Genomic DNA, 12,103 nt, shown 5'->3' with positions numbered 1-12,103 from the left:
TGTCCCTTTGCAATTTAATGTGTACATGTATAAAATAATGTGTGTCTTATATGCACTTCTGTAAGGCTTGTGTCCACACATACAATAAGTTTTACTGGTAATATTGCTGTTAATATTTCTAGTTATTATATCCTTCTTGAGAATCTGTATATTGCTAGAGCTTGCAATCAACTATTGGTTATGGAAGGAGTTATAGTGATTTTAAAATAAAAAGAATGGTGTCTTTGGTAAGTTATGCAATAGAAGGTATATGCTTTGTGGTACAAGAAGTATACACCCAGGGTATGACTGACATTAGTGGTAACAAATTATCAAATAAAAATGTATGCCAGGCTGTTTTGTTGTTGATTACACTAGCTGAGGTAAAACAAGAGAACAGACGCTAACATGAGAAAACATAAAAAATAAATATATTTTATTTACATACACATATATATATATATATATATATTAATGTTCCATTAAAAAAACAAAACATCCTGCATATAGCTGAATCTAATTGCCCTAGCAGAAAATAGATTCATGTATCAGACGTATTTCTACATAACACTGGGACACTTAGTATTTATTAAATTGTACAGGGAGAACGGAAAATGCCTCTGCAGTGTATGTGTTCTAAGCAAGTCTTTAAAGGGCCCTACACATTGGCCGATCCACCGCTGAGCTGCCCGACGGCGTATACGGCCGACGGGCGACCCGGCGGCGGAGGGGCAGTGACGGGGGGAGTGAAGTTTCTTCACTCCCCCCGTCACCCGGCTGCATTGAAGTGCAGGCAAAAATGGACGAGATCGTCCATATTGGCCTGCATGTACAGCCGACGGGGGACCAGCGATGAACGAGCGCGGGGCCGCGCATCGTTCATCGCTAGAGCCTCCACACTCAAAGATATGAACGGTATCTCGTTTATTTATGATCGAGATTGTTCATATCTTTGACTGATGTCGGCCAGTGTGTAGGGGATATCAGTCCATAATATGACAATATAATTATTTTTAAACACTTTTTACTTACATGAAATGAAACAGAATTTGTTACATAGTTATCTACATTAAGTGCTGTCCCTATGAATGCTGCGGCAGCTGCAGAGGAGATCTGCAGCCAGAGACAACACACACTGCGGAGGGACTTTCCAAACTCCCCGTACTTGTCAGCAGCTGCAGGCAGACCTTTTGTCTCCTGAACCAATATTCTTATTACAAAGTGTCACATGACTTAGTGATGTCATGGGTTTCAAATGAATTGACAGAATGTAGTCTTTATTTAGCCAACAAACATGTAGCAGGTATACATAGAACATTTTACATTACTGAGATGCCCATGAAACATTTGTGTAACGTGTGTATCTCATGTGATGCACAGCTTTTTGATAAGCATCATGCATTTGCCTTTCAGGATTGAGTTGACCTCTGATCTTACATCCCTGTAACACGTACAGTGCCCACGCACTGTTACATGTGGTAAGATGCTACCCCCATGTATTAGTATTTAGATTCTAGTAAAATTCATTAACCTTGTATGTTACATAACCCTGTATCCCATCACCCTCCATTAATGCTTATCACTACTATACCTCATTCAATGAAAGGATTAAAGGTTCACTTCTGCTAGTGATAAATATTTGCAGTGGAGTATTTTTTACACATTAATTTGGACCTTTATTCCATACAACAAATACAAATTAATACAGAAGATACTTTGTAATGTACTGCAGCTTATATAATATACCTTTATCACAACCTAGAACACAAATGCAAATTGAATAAATACGCTACGTCATTTCTAGTTCAGTCAGGCATAATAATTAATTATAGAACATATACCTTTAACAAAAAAAATATTCCTGATCCAAATTCTTCTAGAGTTGATTGACTAGATAGGAATGTAAAGGATGTAATATTATGTAATCTGTATATATCTCACACATACTTAAAAGGAACTCTTGTCAAAGGACTTCTACCTACAGTTGTACACACTTTTAGATGTCCAGATAGACCCGTTTAAACTTTATTCCTCATATGCGGTGTTCCATGGTCGCTATCCAGTCCTTTCGGTTCTGCTGCAAGACTACGCTAATAAAAGTTGGGTGAAAATGTTTAAGTGGAACTTTGTCTCCCTCATGTGTTTATAACACTTAACTGCAAATTATTTAATTGTTTTGTTTCATCAGTATTTCAGAACTCCAAATGGCGTTTGAAAATACTGGTCTATAAAACAGTTTATAGGAGAACCTTTACCCCTTCAATGCCAAATACCCTTGCAACCCACCCTATATAAAGTCAAGGTATTGTAGTGACTCACTTACTATAGCTATTAATTGCACTTAAGTGTTTGATGTAGAAAATCATGCCAGGAGTTAAATTACCATCAGATCATTACCCACTGTGCAAACTAATGCATTGCATGGAGAATAGAACAAATTCGACACTTCCACTGATGATTTACCCATCAACACTCGCACTCACTGTTTGGTAATGTATCCCAGTTCACTATACAAAGGTCCCTGTAAGGCCAGAGTTTGAAACTTTTGTGGTTTATAGCATAATTGGGCAGGGCTAAATGCTTGGATAATTCCTGAAGATGTTGTGTATCTTTTGTTTTCACTTCAATTATACAGGGTTATATCAGGATACAAGTCCAGAAAATACTATTAACAGTGGCTGTATTTTTTTTAAAATGTTATATAAGTTAATTTAACACCATATTAAGGCCACATAGCCACTGACTTTGTTTTTACTAGTGTTTATAATTGATTGCATGGAAACAGAAGAAATAGAATTCTTGAAAATGCACTGGAACGCTAGTAAAACGCAAAGGGGTTGGGTGTGGAACAATGGGGCAGATGTATTAACCTGGAGAAGGCATAAGGAAGTGATAAACCAGTGATAAGTGCAAGGTGATAAACGCACCAGCCAATTCGCTCCAATATGTAAATTAACTGTTAGGAGCTAATTGGCAGGTGAATTTATCACCTTGCACTTATCACTGGTTTATCACTTCCTTATGCCGTCTGCAAGTTAATACATCTGCCCTAATGTTTTATTGTTGCAACAGAGTGCATGCATTTAATGTATTAAAAATGCATGGTGACAAAACACATCTAAATGCCAGTGTACTCTAAGGACAATGGGGCAGTTGTATTAACCTGGAGACGGCATAAGGAAGTGATAAACCAGTGATAAGTGCAATGTGATAAACGCACCAGCCAATCAGATCCTAACTGTTAATTTACATATTGGAGCTGATTGGCTGGGGCATTTATCACCTTGCACTTATCACTGGTTTATCACTTCCTTATGCAGTCTCCAGGTTAATACATCTGTCCCAATGTACAGTACCACCTTCTGCACGCTCTGTTTTCTTTAATAAATAAAAAATATGCACCCTATAAAGAATCTAAATGACTGTGTGCCGTGCCTCACTAGGCCACAGGCTCAAATTGATATTACTTGCGCCTTCTGGATTACCACAGGCATGGAAAGATTAACATATCTTTCCATAATAAATTCTTCTTATTGACTCTATCTACTGCTGTGAAATTGCTGCCTAATGCCAGCAACGAGATAGCACATTTCCCCCATAAGAGTTCAGGGTATCCGTTTGGATCGTCGACCATGTTAAGGTAGACAGTCATAAGGCAGGAGATACTGTACCCCGGGCCCCCCTCTGTCAGGCCCTCCCAGCTTGAGCACCCTGACATCACTAGCTATGTCTCGTGCAGCAGCAGAACCAAGTAGTCCTCCTGAGTCCTGTCCCAGTGTGTAAGTGGTACAAAGGCTGCTGCTATTCTACATGTGACATGATAGATGTTAGATTTTATTTTTCTATGTGTATTTTAAGGTTGTTTAAGTTGTCTTTGTTCCATTGCAAGAAAACTTTATAAAATAGTTGTCTCTCAATTAGGTGGAACTATAAACAGTACCCAGGCATTATTAAACTATTAGTTTAAATCTAATATACATCATCTGTTTAAATTTAATATACACAATACCATACCTTCCAACATGACCCATTACAGTAGGGACAAAATGCTTTCTACTTGGACGTCACTCTTAATTTTTTATTGGAATCACCTGTGTTGAAATACCTTTCTTATCATTTAAATAGTTCAGCACAGGTGATGCCAATCATAATATTAAGAGGGAAATCCAGGTAAGGAGCATTTTGTCCCTCCTGGAATGGATCATGTTGGGAGGCATGCACGCTCTAATACCACCCCTTCCCCCGCCCCGGGCCCCCCTGTCTTTTTAAGTGTCCTGGGCCCCCCTAAGGCTTAATCCGGCCCTGTCTCCGGGCTTCTCCTGAAGAAGAGATTATAATTGTAGACAAGTATGCATCATTATCATGAAGGAGCACATGCCATGTAAGCTCATTGTACAGGCAGAGGTTAATCAAACCTTGGAGAGAGATAAAGTACCAACCAATCAGCTAGTGTCATTTTTCAGTCACAGCCCCTAAAATGACAGTTAGGACGAGCTGACTAGTTGGTACTTTATCTCTGTCCAAGCTTTGATGAATATCCCCTTGTCAGTTCCCAGCTCTGCATAGCTTCCCATAATTAACCTAATAATATAAACTGTGCTGTACCAAACCTATATTTATGATAATGCTCTCTCAGGCACTCTGAGGGGGAGATGTAATAGGGTGTGAGAATTAGAAAGTGAGAGATCTTGTGAGAGTTCTCCTGTTTTTTAAAGTGGCAATCCTTTACATGGCAAAATCAACCTGATATTGCTGTGTACATGATTTCCATTTATAAAAAACAGGAGAACGCTCACAAAATCTCTCACTTCCTGATTCTCACACCCTATTACATTCCCCCCTATAGGATTATCTGTCCAATTTTCTGGTTGGAATGAAAATCTGGTAATGTCTGAGAGCATATGACAATCAAGCATTTGCTCCCAAAAGCTGGAAAATGGAAAACAGTCAAAAATGGCTGTTCACAAAAATTGATTAAATCAAATGGATTTAACCAATTTGTCTGAACGTCCATTTTTGACTGTTTTCCAGTGTTTGGGAGCAAATGGTCAATTGTTCTTTGCTCCCACACAGTACCAGATTTTCGTTCCAACCAGAAAAATTGGATAGATACTTATAGTGTGTGTCCAGCTTCAGGCGGGGTACACGCCACAACAACAAAACTGCAGATTGGCCGTCACGCCGACTGAGCGGCCCACTAGGTAAACTGTACACACTCATCAATCGGCCACTCGATATGTTGGTCTTGACATCACAACTAGGCAGACATTTGAATTTGCCCACCCAGTTGTGATGTCAGTGTCAGCGGCCCCTGCAGCCAGTGTATGGGCGGTCAGGGGGTCGTCTGTACACCCAGAAATGTCAAAATACAGTATATATCTGTATCTGCAAGACATATCAATGTTGGCTGTGCTGCAGTGCTGTCACAATATGTCTGTGAATGACGTTGTTCACTGACATATCGAGTGTACACATCCGCCGATGACCTAGAGACAGGCCTGCCATCAAGGAGGTACTGCCAGGACTGGAGGCCAGGGCCCTGACAGAACAAGGGGCCCACAACTGGCTCACCGCAGCAGCATATTCTGCTTTACTTATGCTCCCAATTAGGCATATAGCCTAACTTCTGTACACATTGTTCTGTGCATTCCCATGACGTCAATCTGTTTAATCCACTCTGCCCTTTGACTAGTGCCTAGCAACAGGTTGTGTACGCACTGTAATTAAAGTTTCTTGTTAGTCTGTCTAAACTGAGTCGGATTGTTTTGTTACCCTCAGGCCTCATATAGTTATCTGTTTATGAAGTTTCTTCACTCCCCCCGTCACCCGGCTGCATTGAAGTGCAGGCAAATATGGACGAGATCGTCCATATTGGCCTGCATGCACAGCCGACGGGGCACCAGCGATGAACGAGCTCGGGGCCGCGCATCGTTCATCGATGGAGCCTCCACACTCAAAGATATGAACGGTATCTAGTTCATATCTTTCAGTATTATTGCCCAGTGTGTAGGGCCTATTAGATTTGGGTGGGTTATATTGTTTCTGTGCAGGGTAAATACTGGCTGCTTTATTTTTACACTGCAATTTAGATTTCAGTTTGAACACACCCCACCCAAATCTAACTCTCTCTGCACATGTTATATCTGACCCACCTGCAGTGCACATGGGTTTGCCCATTAGAGAAAGATTTTGATTTGCGATCCATGCTGAATCAGGCCCTGTGTCTGACCATATTCCTGACACACGACATACCTCCCAACGTGACCCATTTCAGGGGGACATAATGCTCTGTTCCTGGATTTCCCTCCTAATTTATTATTGTCCTCATCAGTGTTGAACTACTTAATAGATAAGAAAGGTGTTTCACCACAGGTGATGGCAATCATACATTAAGAGGGAAGTTCAGGAACAGCATTATGTCCTTCCTGAAATGGGTCATGTTGGGGGTTATTCAATAACAGCCTAGCAAGAGTAGCTCATGGCAGCAAGCTGAGTATCCTCTGTGTTGAAGTTCATCACTCTCATGTGGGGGTCTCCTTTAAAAAAAAAAAAAAAAAACATGATTCTGTTTAGACTGCATGCTCCATGTTAGCCAGCAATAATTGCTAGTGCCATTGAGGGTTCATATCTGGGATATTTTATTGATTTGACACACAGGATGATGTTGCATTACCAAAGGAAATGAACTGGTACCAGCAACTACTCCAAAAAAGGTATGGCAAGCTTCCCCTGGAGTGTTCTTTTTGCAGAGAACATTTGCAGAGAAGGTGAAGCGTTTACTGTTTGGACACCTTTTGATTAAGAAACCTTTATATAGTATATTAAAGGCAAATTATTTAATACAGCAGGGGTTCTCAATTCCAGTCCTTAAGTACTAATAGCAGGTCATGTTTTGTGGGTTTAATCATCACATATGAGTTAATCTATTTAGCTGGGTCAGCAATTATCCCACCTGTATTCACAGACCGAAATACTCAGAACATGGCCTTTTGGGAAAACTTTATAAGGATGAGGGTGAGAACCACTGATCTACAGCATTGCAAGATTTCATTTACAATGCTGAAAACGTAGTGATATCAAAGCAGAATAAAAAATTAAAAAATAAATGTTCAAGATTATATGTGTGTGTGTGCGTGCGTGCGTGTTGCAAGAACTACTGTCTCTGTGCAAGACATCCCAGCTAAACGAGGAGTCTTGGATTTTTGAAATACTCCTCTACAATTTCTGGTTCTGCGTATGCTTAGAAGAACAGACGGACCTAGGTCTCTGTAGCAGATGGCATGGTAACCCATGCAGTTACTATAGTTCTGCTCCTAGCTTTCTGGGCATTGCAAATCTTTTGTCTCAGTTATATCATTGTGCAAGATGTACCCCTTTCACATCACCAAAATAACCTGGGTTATTACCGGGTTGCTGCTGGGTCGACCCGGGTCGAGGTGCAGTGTGAAAGTGCCAAAGTGAATAAATCGGGTAGAGCAACCCTGCATTTAAACCCGGGTTAAAAATAAGATTTTAAACCTACCGGTAAATCTTTTTCTCCTAGTCCGTAGAGGAAGCTGGGGACTCCGTATAGACGGGCTCCGCAGGAGACATGGGCACTATAAAGAACTTTTTAGATGGGTGTGCACTGGCTCCTCCCTCTATGCCCCTCCTCCAGACCTCAGTTAGAGAAACTGTGCCCAGAGGAGACGGACAGTAGGAGGAAAGGATTTTTGTTAATCTAAGGCAGGGGTGGGGAACCTCCGACCCGCGGGCCGTATAAGGCCCGCGAAGCCGTTTGCTCCGGCCCACCCGCTTCTCCCAGTGAGACACGCCGCCGCTCGCGGACCGGCAGCCAATCAGGAGCCGCGGCTGCCGGTCTGCGAGCTCTGATTGGCTCTCGAACCGGCGGCTGGTTTCAAGTCCTACACGCCGCCGCCCAACATAGCCGCGTTCTCCTCCGTGTCCCGCCGAAAGGAGCGGTAAGTAGCACGGAAGGGGGGGGGGCACTGTGGGGGCATTTGTATACCTGGCACTGTGGGGGGCATTTGTATGCCTGGCACTGTGGGGGGCATCTGTATACCTGGCACTGTGGGGGCATTTGTATACCTGGCACTGTGGGGGGCATCTGTATACCTGGCACTGTGGGGGGCATTTGTATACCTGGCACTGTGGGGGGCATCTGTATACCTGGCACTGTGGGGGCATTTGTATACCTGGCACTGTGGGGGCATCTGTATACCTGGCACTGTGGGGGGCATTTGTATACCTGGCACTGTGGGGGGCATCTGTATACCTGGCTGTGGGGGCATCTGTATACCTGGCACTGTGGGGGCATCTGTATACCTGGCACTGTGAGGGGCATTTGTATACCTGGCACTGTGGGGTCATCTGTATACCTGGCACTGTGGGGGCATTTGTATACCTGGCACTGTGGGGCATCTGTATACCTGGCACTGTGAGGGGCATTTGTATACTTGGCACTGTGGCGGCATTTGTATACCTGGCACTGTGAGGGGCATTTGTATACCTGGCACTGTGGGGGCAATTGTGGATCTGGCACTGCACTATTGGGGGCATATGTGTATCACGTCCCATTTTAACTGGCCACACCTATTTTTTTGGCATGCATGCGCCTTCGGCGCGCACACACAGTACCTCTATGGGGCAGACCTGCTGGGGGGCAGGGTAATTTTTTAAGTTGAGAATTTTTGTATGGCCCCCGAAGGATTTTATAAATATCCAAATGAACCTCGGTAGAAAAAAGGTTCCCCACCCCTGATCTAAGGGCAAGATTCATACCAGCCCACACCATCCACACCGTATAACCTGGAATATATACGCAACCAGTCAACAGTATGAACAAAACAGCATCAGCCAAAGACTGATCTTAACTGTAACATAACCCTTATGTAAGCAATAACTATATACAAGCCTTGCAGAAATACGTCCGCACTGGGACGGGCGCCCAGCATCCTCTATGGACTAGGAGAAAAAGATTTACCGGTAGGTTTAAAATCTTATTTTCTCTTATGTCCTAGAGGATGCTGGGGACTCCGTAAGGACCATGGGGATTATACCAAAGCTCCAGACCGGGCGGGAGAGTGCGGACGACTCTGCAGCACCGATTGAGCAAACATGAGGTCCTCCTCAGCCAAGGTATCAAACTTGTAGAATTTAGCAAAAGTGTTTGACCCGACCAAGTCGCAGCTCGGCAAAGTTGTAATGCCGAGACGCCTCGGGCAGCCGCCCAAGAAGAGCCCACCTTCCTAGTGGAATGGGCCTTTACCGAATTTGGATACGGCAATCCAGCCGTAGAATGAGCCTGCTGAATCGTGTTACAGATCCAGCGAGCAATAGTATGCTTAGAAGCAGGAGCGCCAACCTTGTTAGCTGCATACAGGATAAACAGTGCCTCTGTTTTCCTAACCCGAGCCGTCCTGGCTACGTAAATTTTTAAGACCCTGACTACATCAAGGGACTTGGAATCCTCCACGTCACCCGTAGCCACAGGCACCATAATAGGTTGGTTCATATGAAACGATGAAACCACTTTAGACAAAAATTGAGGACGAGTCCTTAATTCCGCTCTGTCCACATAGAAAATCAGATAGGGGCTTTTGTGAGACAAAGCCGCCAATTCGGACACCCGCCTTGCAGATGCCAAGGCCAACAACATGACCACCTTCCAAGTGAGAAATTATAATTCAACTGTTTGAAGATTTTAGGAACTGTAACACCACGTTAAGGTCCCATGGTGCCACTGGAGGCACAAAAGGAGGCTGTATGTGCAGCACTCCCTTTACAAAAGTTTGGACTTCTGGGAGAGAAGCCAATTCCTTCTGAAAGAAAATTGATAGGGCCGAAATCTGTACCTTAATGGAGCCTAATTTTAGGCCCATGTCCACTCCTGTCTGTAGAAAGTGGAGAAAACGTCCCAGATGGAATTCCTCAGTAGGAGCATTCTTGGCTTCACACCAAGATACATACTTTCTCCAGATACGGTGATAATGTTTCGCCGTCACCTCCTTCCTAGCCTTTATCAGAGTAGGGATGACTTTTTCCGGAATGCCTTTCCCAGCTAGGATTCGGTGTTCAACCGCCATGCCGTCAAACGTAACCGCGGTAAGTCTTGGAACACGCAGGGCCCCTGTTGCAACAGGTCCTCTCTGAGAGGAAGAGGCCACGGATCTTCTGTGAGCATTTCCTGAAGATCTGAATACCAGGCCCTTCGAGGCCAATCTGGAACAATGAGTATTGTCTGCACGCTTTTTCGTCTTATGATTCTCAATATCTTTGAGATGAGAGGAAGAGGAGGAAACACATAGACCGACTGAAACACCCACGGTGTCACCAGGGCGTCTACTGCTACTGCCTGAGGGTCCCTTGACCTAGCACAATACCTCCGAAGCTTCTTGTTGAGGCGTGACGCCATCATGTCTATTTGAGGAAGTCCCCAATGACTTGTTATCTCTGCAAAAACTTCTTGATGAAGTCCCCACTCTCCTGGATGGAGATCGTGTCTGCTGAGGAAGTCTGCTTCCCAGTTGTCCACTCCCGGAATGAAGATCGCTGCCAACGCGCTTACGTGATTTTCCGCCCAGCAAAGAATCCTGGTGGCTTCCGCCATTGCCGCTCTGCTCCTTGTCCCGCCTTGGTGGTTTACATGAGCCACGGCTGTGATGTCGTATGATTGAATCAGAACTGGTAGGTCGCAAAGAAGATTCTCCGCTTGACGTAGGCCGTTGTATATGGCCCTCAATTCCAGTACGTTGATGTGTAGACAAGCCTCCTGGCTTGACCATAGTCCCTGAAAGTTTTTTCATTGTGTGACTGCTCCCCATCCTCGGAGGCTCACGTCCGTGGTCACCAGAACCCAGTCCGAACCTGCGACCCTCTAGAAGGTGAGCACTCCGTAGCCACCACAGGAGAGACACCCTGGCCCTGGGGGACAGGCTTATTTTCTGATGAATTTGAAGATGGGACCCGGACCACTTGTCTAGAAGGTCCCACTGAAACATCCTCGCATGAAACCTGCCGAAGGGGATGGCCACGTAGGTCGCCACCATTTTCCCCAGTACTCGAGTGCATTGATGGACTGACACTCTTTTCGGTTTTAACAGGTCTCTGACCATGTTCTGGAGTTCCTGGGCTTTTTCCATTGGGAGAAAAACCCTCTTTTGTTCCATGTCCAGAACCATGCATAAGAAAGATAGCCGAGTTGTTGGAACCAACTGTGACTTTGGTAGATTCAGAATCCAGCCATGTTGCTGGAGCACTCTCAGGGAGAGCGCCACGCATTTCAGCAACTGATCTCTCGATCTCGCTTTTATCAGGAGATCGTCCAAGTACGGGATAATTGTGACACCTTGCTTCCGCAGGAGCACCATCATTTCCGCCAATACCTTGGTGAAAATCCTCGGGGCCGTGGAAAGCCCAAACGGCAACGTCTGAAACTGGTAATGACAGTCCTGTACAGCAAATCTCAGGTACGCCTGATGAGGGGGATATATGGGGACATGAAGGTATGCGTCCTTTATGTCCAATGACACCATAAAATCCCCCCCTTCCAGGCTGGAGATAACTGCCCGGAGCGATTCCATCTTGAATTTGAACTTTTTCAAGTACAGGTTTAGGGATTTTGAATTTAGAATGGGTCTGACCGAGCCATCCAGTTTCGGGACCACAAATAGGGTTGAATAGTACCCCTTCCCCTGTTGAACTAGGGGAACCTCGACAACCACTTGTTGTTGACACAGTTTTTGAATTGCAGCTAACACTATCTCCCTTTCTGGGGAAGAAGCTGGTAAAGCCGATTTGAAAAACCGTCGAGGAGGCACGTCTTCGAATTCCAGCTTGTAACCCTGGGATACAATTTCCATTGCCCAAGGATCCACGTCTGACTGAACCCAGACGTGGCTGAAGAGTCGAAAACGTGCCCCCACCGGCGCAGACTCCCTCAGTGGAGCCCCAGCGTCATGCGGTGGATTTAGTAGAAACCGGGGAGGACCTGCTCCTGGGAACTAGCCGTAGCAGGCAGTCTTTTCCCTCTACCCTTACCTCTGGCGAGGAAGAAAGAGCCCTGACCTCTTCTGGACTTATGCGACCGAAAGGACTGCATCTGATATTGCAGCGTTTTCTTTTG

The 12,103-nt window shown here is 44.5% G+C and overlaps 1 protein-coding gene across 4 annotated transcripts in view; it reads left to right on the top strand.

Moving 5' to 3' along the window:
* Nucleotides 1-12,103, top strand: part of MXRA7 (matrix remodeling associated 7) — a 94,605-nt gene that overhangs the window by 41,201 nt on the left and 41,301 nt on the right. The window contains exon 4 of one of the 4 annotated variants that reach the window (XM_063960432.1): nucleotides 1,393-1,457. The exons of the other annotated variants lie outside the window; for them this stretch is intronic. Within the exon in view, the coding sequence (XP_063816502.1) occupies nucleotides 1,393-1,426 (34 nt within the window). The 3' untranslated portion in view covers nucleotides 1,427-1,457. The remainder of the gene's footprint in view (nucleotides 1-1,392; nucleotides 1,458-12,103) is intronic. 4 annotated transcript variants of the gene reach the window in all.

Source organism: Pseudophryne corroboree, chromosome 3 (assembly GCF_028390025.1).
Source record: "Pseudophryne corroboree isolate aPseCor3 chromosome 3, aPseCor3.hap2, whole genome shotgun sequence".
NCBI lineage: Eukaryota > Metazoa > Chordata > Amphibia > Anura > Myobatrachidae > Pseudophryne > Pseudophryne corroboree.
This window is presented reverse-complemented; position numbering and strand designations above follow the sequence as displayed.